At 39.3% G+C, this 21,067-nt stretch overlaps 1 protein-coding gene and 2 long non-coding RNA genes across 14 annotated transcripts in view; 1 reads left to right on the top strand and 2 right to left on the bottom strand.

Moving 5' to 3' along the window:
- The window catches only part of LOC147759059 (uncharacterized), a 48,261-nt gene extending 47,067 nt beyond the window's left edge, over window positions 1–1,194 (bottom strand). For 2 of the 7 annotated variants that reach the window (XR_015321720.1, XR_015321725.1), the window contains exon 1: window positions 344–1,194. This is a non-coding gene — a long non-coding RNA (uncharacterized LOC147759059). Of the gene's footprint in view, window positions 1–286 lie in introns of all 7 variants that reach the window. The other 5 variants (XR_015321733.1, XR_015321731.1, XR_015321721.1 and 2 more) reach the window with 4 other exon arrangements.
- A 12,054-nt stretch (window positions 1,195–13,248) lies between these two features.
- LOC147759060 (uncharacterized) lies at window positions 13,249–14,228 on the bottom strand. The gene is made up of 2 exons (XR_015319434.1): window positions 14,037–14,228; window positions 13,249–13,734 (listed from the first exon to the last, which is right to left on the bottom strand). It is a non-coding gene; the product is annotated as an uncharacterized LOC147759060 (long non-coding RNA).
- A 5-nt stretch (window positions 14,229–14,233) lies between these two features.
- Window positions 14,234–20,815, top strand: LOC111250336 (leucine carboxyl methyltransferase 1). Of its 6 annotated transcripts, none has more exons than XM_022805421.2 (6): window positions 14,234–14,566; window positions 17,018–17,295; window positions 17,620–17,839; window positions 18,134–18,340; window positions 18,516–18,622; window positions 18,743–20,815. In XM_022805421.2, the coding sequence occupies exons 1-6, from the start codon at window positions 14,446–14,448 to the stop codon at window positions 19,010–19,012; spliced, it is 1,203 nt and encodes a 400-aa protein (XP_022661156.1). In that variant the 5' UTR covers window positions 14,234–14,445; the 3' UTR covers window positions 19,013–20,815. The 6 variants fall into 6 exon arrangements, with proteins under 6 accessions (XP_022661156.1, XP_086833978.1, XP_086833979.1 ...); XM_086977852.1 differs by having other exon boundaries at window positions 14,238–14,810; window positions 17,027–17,295; XM_086977853.1 differs by having other exon boundaries at window positions 14,238–14,753; window positions 17,027–17,295.
- The last annotated feature ends 252 nt before the right edge of the window (window positions 20,816–21,067 follow it).

Consider the following 21,067-nt stretch of genomic DNA (forward strand, 5'->3'; position numbering starts at 1 on the left):
ATGGCGTGTACTAGCGTCCAGCAACATCAAGCGTGTCGCAGCCGCACGCCGGCTACGGCTGAAATCGTTATTTTAATACAGCATAAATTCTATAAAACGAAATTATAACGATGATCGAAGTCGTTGGTAAAAAGCAGTTGGGCTGCTGTCGTCGTAGCATTTTTGTTATTTTCGTTAAAGAAAAATTGTCGTTTGGATATTTCGTGACGCTGTTCTATTCACCGTCTCAATTGACTCTAGCTTTGTTGTTTGGCTGTGTCAGGGATCAGCGTTAAAAACAACTTACCTATTTTCAACTGTCTACACATATGTATATAATAATGAGAATGCATCACCGACGTACGATGTTATCCCGTATCAACGATTATTGTGGACCGAGCAGAAGCATAACGAGCAAAGTCCAACAGCATCTACCAATGTCAAAGACGACATAGTGAGAATTGCGACCACACAACAATCAACTTGTACATATAATGCATGCCATAGTGGAATCACTACTAACAGTGATATCATTGCATCGTAGCTTCCCTCACTACGTAATAGTGCGTCACGTAGCAACTGATCATGACGACGCATATAACGCTCCTATGCTAGGCTATTTAAAATGCGTCTAATATTTGTACGTGCACAGTGAAACGCCGTATTAATATGTGAGTGTGTGTGTGTGTGTGTGTGTGTGTGTGTGTGAATTATATCACTCTCGGAAGAACCACTGTCACCGTGTGGCGTGGGCTCAAGCAAACAGATCATTAATTCTGATCTATGCGCACTGTTAGTTTTACCACAAGCGCCATATTGTCTACACGCACGTCACAACTATATCGTATAGTTCGGCGAGAATGCAAGGATCGTGTACGCATTTGTCTATCGAGTTTAATTTCGTAGCCGCCCGACGCTATCAGACCCCCTACCTCATCATAAAAGTTTCCGCCGTTATTTTCTACATATGATAACACCCTTACGTGAGATGGTCTACTTGGTTCTCGCCTGATTAGGCGTGCGCCCCTTAGATCTAGTTTCGATTGCGGAATCTACTATGGCGTCCGGCGCCACATAGGAAATCGTAACGCATCCCTATGTACATCGGCCTCTGCAAGTCTGGCAGGAAACGTTGCCCATAGACCCAGACACATACTACTGAAAATTCCTCTGCTTGAGTGAGATAGTTTGTTTGTGTATTCCTCTATCAATAACACCGCATGTCTATATTACCTACTATTATTTGAAGAATGCACGCAGGCTGCTACCGCCACCTTATTTCGGTACCTACCAGATTGCCCGCCTTGCCAAAGACCTAATTGAAGGGCGTGTCATTGTAAACAGTCAGAATAGTAATAAAACATGTAAAATTACAACAAAAACGAGTAACTAGTGTATGTCCCGTCAATTTGACGACACGAGATTTCCATTCCTAATAATGCACTCCTTGTCGTCCGCTGTCGTAGTAGAAAACACGTGCGAATACGGTATTTATTAGACACACACATTTAAATAATTCCGCTTGTTTTGATTTTGGGAACAATGGGAAGGCTTGTTTAGACTGCGTAAACTTTGACGATGAAACTGGCCAGTTGTCCATAGTCGGGCAGGGACACGGCGGCGCAATTAGCTTACAAAAATGAGAGCACATTTACAAGTTTTAATCAGTGTACGACACTGCACAAGTAAGACTCTTACGGTAACAAACGGGATTCATTCTGCTTTACCATCACCAGCTGAAAATCGCTATAAAGGCTCTACAAGATCATAGTAAGCGGACCGCGGTAGCCTTCGTTCGAGAGATCGAAGTATCGTTGCGCTCCGAACTTGCCCTGAACTACAATCATCGACTATACAACCGGGTAAACAAAGATTTTACAAAAGTTCTTCTTTTGTAATATACGCGCACTGATAATGTAATATACCGTCCGTGATGCTACTGTTGCTGTTGTTGTGATGCCTATATAATACTTGATGTAATAAGTCCTGAGGATGATATTGATATGCGACAGTTCCGCCTGTACGTAGAGTAACACAAATACTATTACCTTTGATAGCGAGTATACAACACCCCCCTATAATTACTTTATTGACGCACATGTTACGTACATATAAATATATATATATATATATAAAGCCATATATACGAAAAGTTCTAACTTAGTTCAACGTGTTTGTAAGCCACGTCAATGAAGATCTTAGATAGATAGTGTTCCGTTTCCAAAGTGTAACTAGTGCAATAGAAGCGTCCGCAATAATTAGACTGGTAAAGCAAGTTGGCTTGTGAAGCAGTAAGAAGCATTATTACTAATCACTATTGCTAACTAATCAATGACGAACACCATACCTGTTAGTCTGGTACTTCTTCACCATCTAACGGGATGCAAATTATGGACATATAATAAATGTTTTCCCCAATGGCACTAATTCCCTACGTTTTACCCGCCTGCGACCTAAAACAAAAACTCAAATGGACAATATAATTCATTAGTCAATCATAATTTTATTAGTCAAAGCTTCGGAAGAAAACTAGCATGCTTTAGTAATTCTTCTGCTCTGTCGTGTCTAGAAATTCGACGGACGATTTAAAGGTCCTGGGGGATATTGGTGCCACTGGTGTATGCAAGAAAAGTAAATCCCAAGAATAACGTACATATCACTCGAGTTCCTTTGCAAGTAAAACCCGTAGCTATATCAATAGATTTAACCAAAAAAACATGTTGATAACAATGATGATGATGATAATAATACTAGTACTGATAGAATGAAACATACTAAATTCAAACATATTGTATAACAACTAATATTATTATATAGTTGGTGCTCTTTGCCGGAAATTGGTGCAATTAACCGATTCAACTGTCAATTACCAGGCAGATAAACACATAAACACACGTAAATCTTCCGGCAAACAACGGCTCAAATAGTATGTTATTCATAAGTACCACTTGTGTCATATGTGCCAGCGTTCTATGTTCTATATATTGTCATCTTGTCAATACTGCGCCGTTTCTTCAAATCATTTCGACGTAAATTCACCTGATTCTAAATTTTCATCTGTTTTTATAACTGTCTGAGCTTCACGTTCACAAAAATAACAGGCATTGTTTGGTCAATCGTTCATATATGGTACAATTTACCCTTCGCGCAAGGTCGACGACGCAAAACCTGGCACTTATTATATAAAACATTTGTCTTTGCATTACTTTCCATTTTTATTGCATTAAAAGCCTGTAAATAACAATACGGTCGTGTTTCTATGATGCCCCGTTGAAAGTGCAGTACTCAGATAGCAGTAGAGTAGCATAATTATCAATTTAAACAACAGCGAAACTTCTCACTTAACAACATCAACGGGGCAGATTAACGAAGACAACTTGGAGGGAAAACAAGTGAGTTCATTTTAGCCGTCAGAGCTGACAGCTGCGCGACTTCTGAAGCCGTCCACGGTTTCACTCAACGGTGTTAGCGTTTGCCCGCCGAGAAAGACCTTTCAGCTCGAGGTTGCCATGCTTATGTGCTCTATCTCGTGCTGGAAAGTCCTCCCCAGTGGGCAGCGCCTCTACAGACACCAAACGCCCTGATTTACGCTTTTGGCTCAACACTCAGAACGAAGACCAAATCTCAGTAAGAAATTCGACAAAGTCCTGACAGGAAAAATCAGCCCTCGCCTGCTGTTAAGAACTTTGACATCGTTTCATAGAAAGGGAAGAATGACGCGGAAATAGCAAGACAATTTATTACCTTATGAAAAAATCGATTAACGAGAAAAGCTGTAGATAGATAGAATCTGATGCCCCGTCATTTTAGGTAACCGATACACACTTTTTACTAATATTAACGTATCGCCTGAGTTTGTAGGCGCTCGTTCGTGTACGCGCACGTATAGATTCAAGTGAAATTGTGCAGTGTGAAATGTACAATATCCACCATTACAGCCATGATAACAACAAAACAATATTATGATTACTACCATAACCCTATAATAACGAGCTCTAGTCAGTATTCAAAGACTCACTTGACAGGGCTATGAATTAGAGTATCGTTTACGCCGCACGTGCGCACTCACATCTTTTACCTAGGCAACATCAGAGAGAACCGACACAGTAGTTGCTTTATAAGTTATGTTACATGAAACAAAGAGATTGACCAAGGCTGATGAACTTCAAGTTCCGTCTGCGTCCTTACTCGATGGCGGTATCTACGAGTGCGTGACTCTCTTCATGCCATTTCGAAAATATAAAGGTGTATATGTTGTTTTCCTTTAATCTGACATTTTCTGATCAAACCGCCAGCTGAAAATGTTTAACGAGCGACCAGTGTTCTTTTGAAAATTCGTATACACACACAAAATGAAAAAAATTGTATGATTTAATTTGTTTAGCGCATACGCAGAATGCTAAAGCTACACGTACGAACGATCGTACGTACACAATGTATTTGTAAATAAAGTGTATTTATTGAAGTCTAGCGTATTTTTATTGGCATGGTATAAACGATAATCTAGAGTGGAACAAATACAAAGCGAGGCGGTTTTTTTTCGGGGAATTCTTTTTCGAGGAGAACTTGCGTCAGGTTTAAGATACCGAGTTAGCACTCGTCTGCCATAGCTAAAGAATGACCATTCTTATCATACTAGCTTTTTATAGGCTGCTGATAAATCTAGATTAACTACTGATTACGAGGCAATATAAAAGTGCGTTTAACTACGAGTTACGGATGATGCCGCAGGTAACCATCGTTGCAATGTACAACAATATTGTTACAGCATAGATTATACATTGCTAAGCAAATGTTCGTAATTGGTCCATTGAGATAGAGTTAACTGTGATGTATGATCCATATCCATAGCCTCAAAAAAAAAAGTTAGCCGGGAATCGTTTCACGCTACGGTAAGCTCGAATGCCCCTATTATTGCGTGAGACATTTATCTTTAGATTTTGCTGTACGACCTGATGTGTCAGTTACTCGTAAAAAAAATAGGCCAGTCAAGTCAGAATATTCAGTTGGGCCTGCCCAGTTGGTCTACGTTGGTCTCCCCGTTGTCTTATGCTGTTGATTTCTATCTATCAAATAAGGTGAATACGACAAAAGTACCTTAATTATTCAATATATGAAAATCGTATTTCATGTACGTGTTATAGAATTAGATGTATCGTTTATTTATATAACTTTGTATAACGTTATAACTTTGTTTTGCAAAATTCTACCCCTCTAGTAGGTTAGGTATAAGCAAGATTTTTCAAATTTTGATTAACTACACATGTACATTGTCAGTATACAGGCAACTAATAAGAGAACGTATCTGACATACGTTCGTAATATCAAGGACCATATGAAAGGACTCTGTCTTAAGTTGTCTTCTACTCACTCTTTTCTTCTCTGGCTTGGAAATTTTACATGGGCCATTGCCCGTTAGCCCTTTCCTAGAACAACCTGCTGGATCCATTCCCTGGATGCGCCTGTGGTCATTAAATGAACAATTTATATATTTAATTAAACCGTCCGCACCCGCCTTTATGCAGGGTAACAAGTTTTCGTAGTAACCGGCTACGTCTCTTCCACTTGGTACATAGTCGTTTTCCAACTTTAAATCTACTTCAGTAAGGTTTTCCGGTAACCGTGATACTACGAAACATCAAAAGTAATATCTGAATATTTACCATGAAATGTAAAAGGTATCGGTATCTCTGATCTTGGTCGAGATTTTGGGAAAGGTCCTTTGCAAACTATAAACCGAACGGTAACGAAAGGTGTATTTTTGCCGATGTGCGCTTTTTGAGGTATAGTCTGCCAATAGCCTTTGTTTTCACTATAGAAAGGATGAAATACTTGAATTTATTTTTTACATGAGTTCGTTTAGCATCATGTAGTCGATGCTTTAATGCCGTGTAAGGATGTTTTGGAACAGTAAAGTACGTAAGCTTACACCATAGCGCAAATATCCTTATTTGTTTTGACATTTTCATTTAAGACCAAGGTCGAAAATGCGTACAAATTGACAAAACGCTAATAGAGCTTAATGTCAAAGAGGTTCTCGATCAAATGGTAAATTTTGATTTTTCATCAGTTTAGGAAAAGGTAATGCTTATAAGAACGTTATAGGTAATTGTCGTTTGTCGTTCACTGCTATTGAAACGACACTACTATTGAGTTAACTGATTTAACATCAGATCTATATATACCTTGTTGATAAAAAGCTTGTAGCCGTCAAAGATAGCATTATAATGCTTAACAAACGACGTAACCTTTGTTGAATATAAAAAATTTCATCTCTTGACGTATTATAAAACAGAGCACGGACAATGTGTTTCTTGTGGGTTTAATATGCGATTTTGTCGAGACACGCGTTATTAAATCAAAAAAATCGACGACGAAAAAGAAAACTACGAAAGGTTTGTTATCAGCTAGATCCAGGACAGAGGGAAACACATTTGGTGTGTTCTATAGACAATCCGTGTAACTATTATCAGCGAAAAGTCCGCCTGGAGTATACTATCGTTAAAGACGAAACATTTGTAAGCCTGGGCGTCTACCAAGTTGGAATCGGGCACCTGCATGGTGTCAGGTAGATGAAAAAGTGACTTCGTCGACAGGGCCAAATAGATTCAGACATTAACGCGTATTCATAACGCAATGACCATCAGAGGATTTTATTATTAAAAAATATGGCCTAAAAAGGAAGCGGTCAATGTTTCCCTATTTCTCAATATTTTCATCGATGTGTGGGGTGGCAATGGGCACCGTCCGCTGCTGTTAACTACAACGGATGCTGCCCGTTGCGCGACCTTCTCGCCAGGTTTGAACCACAGCGTGGCAACAGGAAGTCCGTACGATTTCGATTACTCATGTGCTTTCAATAGGGCGATAAGTGCCGTAGCGTATATTACCATCGATTTTCCCACACTATGTACCGACAGTGAAATTATGTTTGACCGCAGATATACGGTTGCTGAGGCGTTCTTGGAACGTTGGCCTTAATATGCAAACGATAAAGGGATAAGATATTAATTTTTGGCCTTTTATCTCTTTAAAAGCCAAATTGTCCTGCCCGATCAGTAACTTACACACTCGAACAACATAGTGTCATTATTATTACAAATCCACAATCCTAATTGCGTATCATAATAGGCTTTTAATACGTAGTTATCTGTATGTTTTACCTACGGTATCGTTGTTAGGCACTCCATCCGACGCCTGTCTCCCAAGAGAAGGTGCGTTTATGCCCGGGTTCGAGCCTAGACCACAACGCGTCCCTTAGCACGCGAATACGTCACCCATCTAGCTACCGTAGGGCCTAAGAAATTACCTAGTGTGGTGCTATATTCCTTTGTTCTATACATAGCTTAAGCACAATTCCACTTTTTCAAAAATGCTGCCGCTGTAGAAAGTAGTAGGATGTATTCCCGACAGAATTGAACGTTAGAAAAATATATACGTGTATAAAACAAAAGAAAAAGAATCATTATGCATATAGCTTTGTGACCACACCGAATGATACATCCAGTGAAGCCGTTTGTAGTCTCGCCTCACCTTCGACATAAGGGCACTCGGATAAAGGGCTACATGTGTGTGTCTCGTTTCATCCGTAAAGATGGCATAAGCAGAAACTCAGGCTCAAGGTTGCAGCTCCACAACGCACGACGATAAAGAGTATTATGCGGAGTAGCTAATGAAAGAATATGACATTGAAGTCGATCCCATAGTGAATTCGAAAGACCATGATTAAAAACCTAGCCTTGCAGGATTATCCGTTTATTACATGTCAGCATCAAGTTAAATACCAACACTAAAATACTTCTTCTGAAATCGCACAGACCTGTTTTTAGCAAGCTATCCATCATCCATCGACAAACAAAATCCTTGAGCACTAATAACTGACAAAATGTTGAATTTCTACCGACTTTTTAGGTTTATTTTTTCGAAAGCTGCCTTTGCTTTCGTCGGTGAAAGGATCAGGAAGCCTAACAAACTAGCTGGGATATAAACATTAGTTATAAAAGACCGCTACCTTACATAGAATAAGTAGAGAAAATTTTAATAATACGATATTACCACGCGTAAACCTTAAAAAGTGTGCGCATTTCAATTCTACCCTTAGATTAACAAATGCGTGTTTTCTTTGTTGGCTATCTATGTTAGTTCAGTGTAATCAATGCGTGCCGATCGTACCCCCTTGAAAAATCCTTAACTAAGCCCAAGAAACTTTTGTTCATCGCCTGGCTGCGTCGCTGAGAACACAGCTACAGGCATACGCCAATTTCGAGACATTTAAAATTCTTTCAGGACTCTGCATTTGGCTACAAAGATGACTTTTTAATTAGCTAATGTTACACGACGTCTGTTATGTAATAAGAATATTTTGCGGTTAACGAAATTATTTCCTTTATCAGTATTTTTCATCCTTTCGCTCTAGTTCAGACTCAGGCAATGACAATCATTATGTCATGGCAATGGCTAGGGCAAGCTGCTCAGAGTTTTGCCCACGACACATAAATACTCCACGATTTGTCTGAACTATATTGTGGATATTGCTTCCAGGATTCTTCACGAATTAAACGTAACATGAAATTGTCTAAGTGTTCTAAGCTCATTCTGTTTTATTTACATACATGTGTTTATATTCCAGTAAGACTGTTGGTGAGCACATATTTAATAGAAAGACTCGATACATGAAGTCACATAACTTTTTTTTTAATTAAAGATGCCGATATTTAACAATCAAATACACGTTTAGTCAGATGGTCTTAAGCACAAATGCTGCAAATCGTATTACATATCTTTGTACGTCTGTTTATCAAAACCATTTGCTCATTTATGATATACTGTTTAGCGAAAGCGGTCGATTGCTACGCTTGGCTGTTAAAACATACTGTTTCTATCTATAAGCACGATGTACTATTCTGCTAAATGCTTCGAGAGATCGCCATTAAGTATTCCATCAGGACCTCAGCGCAAAACAAAGCGTGTCTATACCTGGGTTCCAACTTAGACCACCACACGTCCTTAGGATTACCAGGTAAAGATGTTACACAACTTCACTTGTCAAAAGGTAGCGCTATTATAGATAAACAACAAAAAGTATAGCTGCAGATATTAATTTACAACGATCTCTTGCCTAAAAATAAGTAAGTATTACATACCACAGCACTATACAGTATAGCACTACACCCATACTTAAATACTTATTGTAATACAACATCCTTTTTAATGGGTACCTATGAAAACATTGTCCTATTTACCCCGCAATAATATACATGACCTTTCTACGGTGGTTTCATTGTTGTCAGTGAGAACATGTAGCTCATTAATAGTCAAACATATAGTACAAATATACAAATAACCAAACACACAGTTTCCAGATAGTAGGAGAAGTCGCTCTGGCAAAAAAGGTCATGACAAATGTGTTTTCAGATTTAACACGCAGGAAAATACTCGCCACACTGTATTTTCCTGCGTGTATTAAATGACGCTTTGAAATATAATTACTTGTTTCAACATTTAACAGAATTCCTTAACAGTATCAAACAAAACGAACTGCTCTAATCAACAGTGCATGTATAGTACACGTTGAGGTGTGACAACTTGCGGATTGGCGTCTCTAGCAGATCGTGCTGCTTCCTACGACGTTGGTTTATTTCAGTGTCTGTGCCACCGTAATGGCAATGAGGTATCCATTTGAGAGTCGAAATATCACAATGGCCTGTGCATATTGCCCATCGTGAGACATGCCCTAGCAAAAATCGGACATCCGCGCAAAAGAGTTTTCCGAATACCAGTCTTACAGGGAGTATCTTTACGGTAACGAGGAGATATAAAATGAAATAAAGCGACAAAACAACGGCTGCGGGGCTACGAAGTCCAAAGCGAGCGCCTTATTACTTCAACAGTTCGGCCTGTGAAAGACTCCAGAAGCAGAAGCTGTGAGATATTCCAGAGCGGAGGTCGGCCAGTAAGCACAGAATGAAGATATAGTATGACAAGAAAAAAACATTACATTATTCTTTACAAGTGTCTTCAATAGGAAATCTCATTGGACATTATAGTTTCAACAAACCTAGAAGTGCACACGAATTCAATTCGTTTTTTTCTTGCATAGGTCGGTGTTTATGGCCGCCACATCGTAGATTATTCCCGATACAACAACACAAAGAAATATGGACTACTCGATTGGAGAACTGAGAAGCATCCGCTCCAAAAGGGTTGTATGCACCATCAGCGGCGCTGTCATTCAGCATAATCAAAAACTATTTTTAAAAGTCAGTCACAAGGGTGCATTCGCTACTGAAGTTCCCTTGCTATATATATAACCATTACTAACGTTATATCCAAGACTGGAAAGTAGAGAACGGTATCAATAATGTGATTATATCAAAGCGAAACAAACAATTGGATGAAGTTTTAACTTCTTCTGATTAAACCACAACCTATGTTTAACATTCTGCGACTATTTATTCAAAAGTCGTGTCACAGAAAAAGAGATGTACCTCTCTTAGCTCGACGGGAAATTTTCACCAGACTTCACGTCGTTAGTTATTAGCGTACAAATCCAGGGTGACAGAGCTGCGGGTCCTATTAAAAACGCGACCGCCGCTATGAAATATTTTTAGGGACATGACATTTGAGCAAAGGAATATTTTTACTTTTCTGATTCTAAAAGAAGTTTATTCTGTAACTAAAAACATTTAGTTAAACGTTAGCAGGACATACGCACTTAGCACGCTCCTAAAAGTAAATGACAGAGCTTCGTTAGGCCTTGTGTCGTTGGGTCGGCAAATTATTGAGCCTGTCTTCTAAAATGTAACTTACCATACACTTCATACGAGATTTAGATGTGTACGTTGTAAATTTACCTGTTTGTGGGGGGGGGGGGGGGGGGTTTTTTTTTTGAGTTTCCATATCGTTATAGTATAGTATAGTCCCGTTGTCAGTTGTCTATAAGGCGCATGCGGTCGAAGTAACACAAAATCTTTGCAATACACGAGTTTCCCTTCTGCACTAAAAGCACTACTATGGCTTAAAGATTGAATTGAATAAATACTAAAAATAACAAATATTCTCTGGTCTGTGAGTGAACAACTGGAGCTGGTTGATCAAGACCGTGGACCATTCCAGATCTGTTTCATGTGGCTGCAGCCAAGCGCACATGGCCAATATATTTTCGCCCAATGACAACAGCGTTACGTAGATGCATTATTGATTACTGCTGATACATCTGTATAGATGGGGTGCGGATAGAAAAAGCTCAAGCGACGTTGTGAAATACATCATCGAACACGTTTTTTTTTTGCGTTACTCACGTTATCAGTGAAAAGGGGCAAGCTTGCTTAAAAGCTCATTTACGATTGTTCATTGTCACCGTCTCGCTAAACATGGTTTATATGTTCAGTGCATTTGTCTCTAAATTATTCACTAGCTTCCTACCGATAATAGATAAAACTGTTCAAACCTTTTTCTATAATCGTAAATAAACAGCTTTGATATTAGTAGTCTAACTCCTTGACTAGATAGAAAAACCGTTCTGCATTCATCCCTGCAGTAGGTGGTATGTGCTTCAGCTGCAGTTATTATCAAATGGGCCATTATGACTTAAAAGAATGCTCACCGCTGGATCGAAAGACAACTGCAAAATCGTAAAGAAACTATGCACATAGAAAAGTGCAATTAGTCCTAGCTGATAAAACATCTTGGACAACGTTGTTTTTTGTATCATTATGAAACAGAATGCGTTTATATATAGGAATCCTCTTTATTATTTGTCAGTGTTCCTGAATGATTCCGGTGTCGAGTGATACTTCCTCGCTAAAAGCTTACAATATTCAAACATGTTTGTCAATGGTGGTTTCAACGTCCAACTCGAATCAATCGCGAGTATTGTAGCTTCAGAGAATGACTGTCGACTGATACATCATGAAAGTCTTGATTCAAAAATTCGATTCAGCTGTGAAAACGATAAAAGCAAGGTAACTTCCTAAAGACGTTACAACGAATGTCAATACAAAAGTGGATTTTTGCAGAAAATAAAATTAATTGGACGCGTACAGGTCCACTTATGTTTTTTTTACTTGTAATAAGCAGTTGAAACGGGTACATAGTCCCTGTCCTTTCTATATTGGAACAATGCATAAAGTAAACGTTCAATTTTTAGAGAAGACTTTGGTTATTGAACTTTACAGTTTAGTTTAAATGTGAACGCTAACAAAACTTCATTCTCGAGTCAATTATTTTGGCAAAAGGCCCAAGTGTCGAAAATAGAGAGTGATTCTCATGCTGTGGCGCCACAAATAGACTGGTTTGAAGACTGTGCTTCCTATAATTAAAAAAAAAACGGTCCCTTTTCCGTAAAAACTACCTAAACTATTTAAGCTAGCTATTTATCCCACTGATAAGAGCTTTCGTCTTCCTCATAAAGAACCCATGTGTCAGATATAGTTTTCGTTAAATATATCGTTCTTCGTCAAAGGATATCGTACTTTATAGGCCCGTATATATGTGCCTATATTATGCTGATAAAAATGTGATTGTTGAAGCTCTGTTTGACACTAGAGGCGCAAGAAAGGCGTATATCTATACACGATCGTAGATCTACGTGACGAAACGATAAAAGCATTTCAGCCCAGCAGTAATACATTTCCGATTAATTGTCTATTACAATCCGGTGGTGTTTCCACAAGAGAACTTCAAAATAAGCTTCTAGATTACGTGCTATAGCTTTAACTGAAATGCATAGCTTTATCACAAAACATAAAATCGAAGGTGGGCATAAGCTTGGCAAGGAAGATAAAGACCGTTTCATATATCATATTGCACCCCAATAAAGTGAGTGGCCGTTAAAATCGAGCCACTCCGGGGTCAACACCGCACTTATGCTGCTCGTCTAGCCGATACAAAGGTGCTACAACGCTACAAAGTCGGCATCTTAGTATCTGCATAGGCAACCCAGTGACTTCCGGTATATTTGTGTATGGTCTTGATCGCCAGTCCACATTAGCAGTTTTTGTCAATGCCACTCAGTGGGATCTTTCTGCTGTATTTCTTTATTTGAAACCCTATATTTGCTAGTTTTTGTTATTACGATTATAACATTATTGTTTTTCCTCAGATTTTCAGTAACCATATATAAGAATTAGATTATCTGTTTGTTATTCTGTGTATTTTCACAGTGTACCTTATCTTTTAACAATTATCCCAAACTGTGCAAGTCTATCAAATTAAACATAAGTGACTCAGCTTCTGCCTATTTTAACTATTTAGGACACGATTATAGGGTTAATGTTAAAAACCAGAGCAGTTTATTGAACAGTGAAACGTTTATTTACAACATTGACTTTCCTTCGTGCAAATATAAACGTTTTTTTCTGCTGGCTTCTTCGTAGCTTAGCACATCATTTAGCTTTGATTTGCATATAGGCTTCGTACCTCATTTACGGCCTATGAATTATCGCCAATATATTGATAAATCGAGTCGTTAGTCAATGCATGTTGCTATCAATCTTTCCTTGGTCATCAAAAGGTGGCCACTGTGCAAACCGAGCCACTCCACAGTAGCCGAGACCAGCAGCAAATAGAATTACGAGTGGACGAGCCTGTGGATGCTGATTGCGTATCCCAGTAAAGACATACCATGAAGCGCCAATCAGGCCTAAGCCACCCAAAATTCGGCATCCTTTACAGTCTTTTCTCTGACGTGAGATTTGCTTTATATCGCTGTCTGTCATTGCTTCGTTTCGGGTGTGTAACTACAATCTTGAACAGCTGATCATTGCAACAACGAACACATACTCACATATTAGGCCAACATATCATTGCCAAGTAGTTGGAAACATGAATAGGATATGCATTAGGTTACATTACATCTAGAGATTGCAATACCAAAGAAACACGCTTTATACTAAGTTAGATGAAGTATTATACAATTGAAGTCTGTTTGCCTTATAATTTTTTTAGTTAACTGAGCAGTTATAACAAATACTACTATGCTAAGCAACACATGTTCTTAACAATTCAACTGTTTCCAGTCTGACTAGCTTCTTCCTTGTCGTTTCCTGCATACATACGTAGATGTGGTGTAGAACACGAGTAACGTAAAAATCAAATTACAGTACTGTATTGTTCAAAAACGAGTTTTATCTGCTTCCATCCGATGGTAGTCCACGATTGTGCTCGTTTATTTACGTTCATCTGTAGCAATAGCCCTGTTCAGTTAGAAACGTTCAATCGGCAGGCATAAATCATCATTTTCAGCAGCCACTTACCACAACTTCACAGAATTTCGGAGCAGTTCGACTTCCTTAAATGACTGATCTGACATCGAGTGAACCTAATCCTACAGACATATGTTGAGCGTCTCTCGTAAGCACAAGTACCCTGTGTCTGCGGCCGACAGAAAGGCTGCCACTCAGTTATATCTCGTCCTCTGACATAGTGCTTGCCGTAAGCAACGACCACTTGAGAGGCGAATATCTAATGAACGGATTATCTCAGGAGACTCTTTTCCCAGGCAACAGAAGGCAGTTGCAGCAGGCGGACAAACAGATGCACAGTCAGATGCATACACAAACAGACAGAACGATCAGATATAGACACAGTACGTAAATGCAGTGTTAACTACGGGGACCGCTGCAGCAAAGCAGCAGGGTAGTTTCATTGGCAGAATACATATCACAGAGATAGTTATATCCATACGTAAAAAGACAGAAACAGAGAGGCGCACCTGCAGAGTGGTTCGTGCTGCTGCGCCCTTTTGATCTTCTCTACCAGGCCTACGTTGCTGTGTGAGTAGAGTATCATCGATGCTTACGACGGAATATTTGATGCGGTCTAACCGAAAAGCAAGTATTTTCAAATCTGATAATTTACCATGTTACTAAAACAAAATACAAAAGATAAGCAAACGTTTCTCAATAATTGTCAGTTATATGTTAACAAGCAATACCTCGATAGAAGGATAGTGGGTGCGCGTTTCGACGGCCTTTGAAGGTTGCAGTTTGCTTCAAAAAGAAACGACGACAACTCCTTTTGTAAGATGGGACTCATTGTTTGACGGCCTCAATTCAAGAATCATAACTGAGCGACTGGCAGTCGCACTGTTCGCTTTGTTCAACACGAAAGTGGATAATGAGAGAGGATTGCCGTTTATTTTTGTTGAGTCACAGTCTCTGCTTTCCTGATCAGTAGAAGCGTGGTATCTGACCATTATGGTATTTGTTAGCATCTCATCGCTGCTGCTGTTGCCACAGCTGCTTCTCCGCTTCCGTTCTGTCAGCTAAGCGATTTTTTGGGTGTTTGCTTGCTGTTCGCAGATTTCCGGTTATTCTCACCGACTCGAATAACAGTAATATTAGGATTAACTCGAATATTAGGATAAAATACTTTAGGCGGAGGCTATATTGACCATGATCCAGAGCTGCACATTTTTGGCGTTCGAGAGATTCAGCAGCGTTTGCTTAGAGATCATGTTTTCGTCTTGGTATGGCCAGTGGCGGTAAGAAGTGGAAGAGTCTTTGAGACGAGTCGGTCAGTCTTCGTTATGCGCGACGACGAGGTCATCTCGGTTGGCAGGGCGCGCAAACGACTAAACGCTATTACACTATACGATCGTGACACTAGTAGTTGTTGTGGTAATAGCCACGATGTATTGTCATTATTATTAATGCTTCATGCCAAGGGCTTATGTTGTTATAATTACTAGTCCATGTTACGTAAGTTTATGTTTCGAGCGCATGCACGGAAATCGGAAAGTGAGTGTGCGATCTGACAGAAGTAAAAAAAAAAAGGTAAATCCTTTAAAATACGTGCCCCTGTTATTGTGATTAATATTATTGTTGTGGCTGTGTGGTCAGTAATCAGTGTTGAAAGGTTTCTAGAATCAGTGCGATTTTGTCACGGACGGAAATCTGAATGAATTTTGCGAGAAAACGCGGTAGATGACAGCGACCGCTATATCAATATTAGCGAGAATTGGTCGGTGACTTTTTGCAGGACTATGACGCTGTCACATGAAGTAACAAGCAATAAATAAAAGTATATATATGTATACGCGTGCTAACTGTCAAATGGGAAATGATATCCTTTATCAGGGTGTTCTAGAATATTTTTCTAAATATCTCGAAACGAATTTTTGTCATGACATGATTTATTATGAAGGCGGATTTTTTATGAAAAGAGAATTTTACGTTTGACAAAGGCATCCAATAAATAGATGTCTACTGTATAGCTAATAAAGCGAAATCTTAATAATAGCTTTTTATACAGATTCGAACATCGCGGATTGATTATCTGCGGAAAGCCGTACATGACCACTAATGCTAATGACAAAATTAGTCTGCTAAAAACCGGGCGTAGGAGTGGCCGGCAGGAGGGTGCTAGATATCCACAGGCGGCCGGATATCAATTTAGTTATATAATTTATATGTCTTTTTTTATGCAAAGGCTGTAGAATAAACAAAATAGACACCTTACTTGTTCGTGGCTCAGAACCTAGGATTGATGTTATCCTGAAGGTATGAATGGTATAATCCATTTCGAATAGTTTATTCTTGCCGGATTATTTGTAACCAGAGTACCATCAATGTATACCTCTGAGGAACAGTAAGGCCGTGAGTGTACATTGGCAGGACCCCATAGACCCTATATGTATTTCTGTCGCCTGACCAATTAATTTAGGCTGTTTTTTCGGCCTTCTTTAAACGTATATTTGTATTGTCTACAGAAGCTGGCACATGACGTGTTCCATCATTTATTCTTGCTCATGGTTGTATTATATCATTTTTTGTGTGAATCTTCGCTCTGCTCAGGGTGTTAATCGTCAAATGCGCTAGTCCCTTCTATATATAGAATAGTATTTATGCAGTTTTCAGGATATAGAAACTCAAGTGCCACGTCGGTGTCGTGCTAAACAAGCTAGGTGGTATCGTTTTTTTCTCGTTTAGTGTTGACGGTGCCTAAAGTTTAAATTATACTTTAGGCACCGTCAGTACCAATTTTTTTAGATGCCAAAATATATGTATGTGCGTTGTAACTTTATCTGTATTCCCAGACCTTATAGGCGAAGCTCGCAACATGTCCGACTCAGATGTCGGACCTACCACGCCATCGCCAACAACTCCGGCAGGCGGATCCGCTACCTCCCCTCTCTACAGCGGGCCCCAGCGACAGTCGGATGAGCCCGTCATGCAGACAAATGATGATGCTACGGCTTGTAAACGGGCCGCGGTTGAACGCGGCTACTGGAATGATTCGTACGTGCAACATTTTATCAAGCACGGGGACCGCAAACCGCCCGAGATCAACCGAGGATATTTTGCACGTGTACAGGTATAAGATGTTGTCATTGCGATAATAGCGCTTATTATTTAAATTTGATGGAGATCTCATTGTGGCCGCCGTTTCTCTGCCCCTGTTACACTTGACTAATTAAGCAAAAACTAGGTTTTCACAGTAAAAGTAAAGTTAGCAACTTAAAAGTACAAACCATTAAACAAAATTACGGCATTGGTTAAGGCTGCTGAAGACGTTAATCGCATCAAGAACCAATAAAGTTAATATCTTATTTTTCACAACAGGCTGTAATTGAGGTAAAGTACAGGGGCTCATTAAACCCAGCGAGATGCTTTGTTGACATCTATAGTTTTATTGCAGGCAATCAAGATGTTAGTGGATAAATTTCTCGAGATATCTAGCAGCCAGGCGCAAATTGTCAATCTTGGAGCAGGATTTGACACTTTATTCTGGCGACTGCAAGAGGAAAATCGGCCGCTTAAAGCCTTTGTCGAGGTGGACTTCCCTCCGGTTACAATGAGAAAAGTACACTATATTCGCTTAAGAAAAACCCTCCTCGAAAAGATAGCTAGCGGCGAAGGTAAAATACTTCGCATTTGTGTTCTTAATAGCATCAGTATTGCTGTACTTGCAATTTATATATTCGCCTAGCAAGTTTTATTATATTGCTATTCGATCATTGCATTTAAATGTACGTGTTTTGGGTTTAAATATAAATGTATTTGCATGCTTAGTCTATGTAATTCAAATTTTTCCATACTCAACCGTGGGCATTTTATGGACATCTTTCAAGAATGCACACAGTGTACTGTCGGCGAATCGTTTTCATTTTGTTAATCTGATTCTTATCCGTTGTATTTGTTGACTTTTCTAGATGATGATATTCGACTATCGAAGTGTGACATCCACTCATCGCGGTACCACCTTGTAGGGGTCGACATGAAGGATCTGCAAACGCTTGCTACTAAATTTTCCCAAGATTGTCGACTTGATCCTCAGCTGCCAACGCTGTTTATTGCGGAATGTGTACTTGTATATATGGCACCGACCGACTGCGAAGCTCTGCTGAACTACATCTCTAGTACGTACTTTTTAGATCAACCTCTTTTCAGAAGATTAGAGGGCAACGCAACCATATCGTTGTACTTTAAAAAGTTATGCCTTATTCAATTTGTACAAGCCAAAAGTTGCCTGCGCGTAACATTGGCGGTCACTGATCTTGTCTACCGCGGTCACTTTTTCGTTTACTATTCCAGGTACATTTAAAAAAGCAGTTCTACTCAATTATGACCCAGTAAACATGAACGACAAGTTTGCCGAGGTTATGCTTGAAAATCTCAAGCACAGGGACTGTCATTTCCTGGTAAGTTGAGTTGTGGACAATCTAGGGGTGAAGGCTTACACGAAAAATCAGGTTATAGATATATATACGAACATTAGTCTAATAGGATTATTTGTCCAAATTGCGTGACATATTTTTTAGGGACTAGAGGCAGCGCAGGATCTCATTAGCCAAGAAGCACGGCTGTTGCGGTGCGGTTTCCCCCATGTCCGATCGTGGTTGATGCTTCAAGTGTACCAGGCTCTTCCAAGCGCCGAGCTTAAAAGGATCGAAGCGCTCGAGCTGATGGACGAGCACGAACTCCTACAGCAGCTACTTAATCACTACTGCATTTCTGTTGCCGATAACTGTGCGCCGGCATTAGGTTTCGGGGAAATTCGACTTCATCCCGTATCTACGGTATCTGTATGAGAGGTGGATGGTAAAAATAATAATTAGAGCGCCCTCTTTAACGCAACTGCCATTGCTCTGTCTAGCAGTTGTCGTGGTTGTGAGAAAAAAAGTGGCGATTAGGCAAAACAATATTATTTCTTTACACATAAGTTTTTATGACAAAACGAAAGACGTGACAGCAAAACAAAACCTACACGGGCGAGAGCAAGCGACTTTACATGGAAGAAAAGTTTTGTGAATGGGGATTATCTCACTGTTGACTGAAGAGACTGTATCATGAACCAACAAAGCGGTCTGAGTAATGACATATACATACATTGAATGATAGACATAGAAAGCGTATGGGTGGTTCGATAAGTTTTGAATGCTTGCGCGTGTGAAAAACTCTCGATAATAGGATTCGGATGGTATTGAGGAAGTACACAAAAATAAAATCGTCCGATGCGTGTTTGGTCTATGTTAAGTCATAGTCAGGTTTTCTTAATTTTGACGTGCCTGGAAGCGCAATTGTAACACATATTTTTGAAGACGATGAAAAATAAAATCCAAATACGAGCCTAAGTGAAAATAGGACATTAGGCCGTTATTTATCGGGGTATGAATGATTACAGCGTAGAGCGTGGTAGCTGCGTAAGGGCTTACAGAAAGATGGGAAGTGCAGCAGAAATAATGAGATCAAATCTATCGAGCAGACGTATTGAGAGGTCATCTCGACGTCTGATTTGTTTGTCGCATTTTGAGAATATTGTAGCCCGCCTAAAAAGGTGTAATACAGCCATAAAATATACTCCGATCGGACGAAGAAGTGTTCAGGGGGTGTTCTCCAGGACGTGTATTTGCTAGGACTTCGTCAGAATTTGCAGAAGATTAAACCATGCTCGCCCATATCATTATGTGTGTGATATATACGCAACGGATTAGAAACGTAAAAGAAAACCTTGTGTGTGACGAAGTTTTCTTCAGTTGGTCCATTTTTTCGTTGAGCTTATCACGCGCCAACTTACCCAGGGCTAATTCTGGTAATAATAATACAAAAGTACTATAGCTGTTTTTCGCAGAACCGCTATCGTAGAAATGCGGTGGAACATAGAGCTGATTCATCTGAATGGATACGCAAGTGGGAAAGCAGTGTAGTAATAAGAACAAATAAAACGCCGGCCCGTGACACTGCAAAGGAAATTGATGTACCATACAAATTGTAATTTAAGGATGAAATACGTCTACATGATTACACAAGGACATTCTCATACAAACTAGACGCAACATACACTTAACGCAGTTACTGTTACAGCAATAGCAAATACTGCTGTTTCATGTCTGTTAGCGAACGAGATATTCTTCCTGCTTTGAAAACGCTGCATTCCTAAATGCCGTGGTAGAATGGGAATGATGGAACGGCAACATATTAATAGTAATCATAATGGTAATAGCTCGAGAACTGATAATGATAGCACGTGACTAATGAGGATAATCTTAATGAAAAGGCAGATCAAATGTGATTTGTGAGATGCGGACGTTAAGTTATACGTGTAAGAAACTGCTTCTTTAGAAAGCTGGAAAACTGCGAAAACATTGTACTGACTTGTATCGAAAAGCTCGTTCAGAATTTTGTGGAAGGATAAAGTTTAATTTTTAGCTAGGTTTATAACTCTGAATAGCGGCAAAATAATACATGCTAGAGCTGCTTTCTGAGCTAAGCTTTAATTTGGCGGGTCAGCTATAAATTAGGCAGTTTAAATTATACGTTTATGTGCGGCCCTGATGATTGAGGTCAAAAAGAGCAATTTTTGTGAAATAAAGGTTGTCAAATAGTTGCCATCATTGCATGGTTTCATTCCTTTTCGAAGCCAGACAAAATTCTGCTGCATATGAGCAAAGACAAAATAAATTGGCTATAGGTACATAAGACAATAATTAAAAAGTTCGCAAATGAATAACTAAGAAACAGAAAAAGCTGTCTGCATTAAGCAGAGGTCAGTACGATCAAATGCATTCTGTAAATAAATATAACTGTTTTATCACAATACTAAAATTTTGTTTATTGTACCAGTATAATGATTACGTTAACCAAAA

This window comes from Varroa destructor, unplaced genomic scaffold (assembly GCF_002443255.2).
Source record: "Varroa destructor unplaced genomic scaffold, Vdes_3.0 BEIS01000001.1, whole genome shotgun sequence".
NCBI classification, from domain to species: domain Eukaryota; kingdom Metazoa; phylum Arthropoda; class Arachnida; order Mesostigmata; family Varroidae; genus Varroa; species Varroa destructor.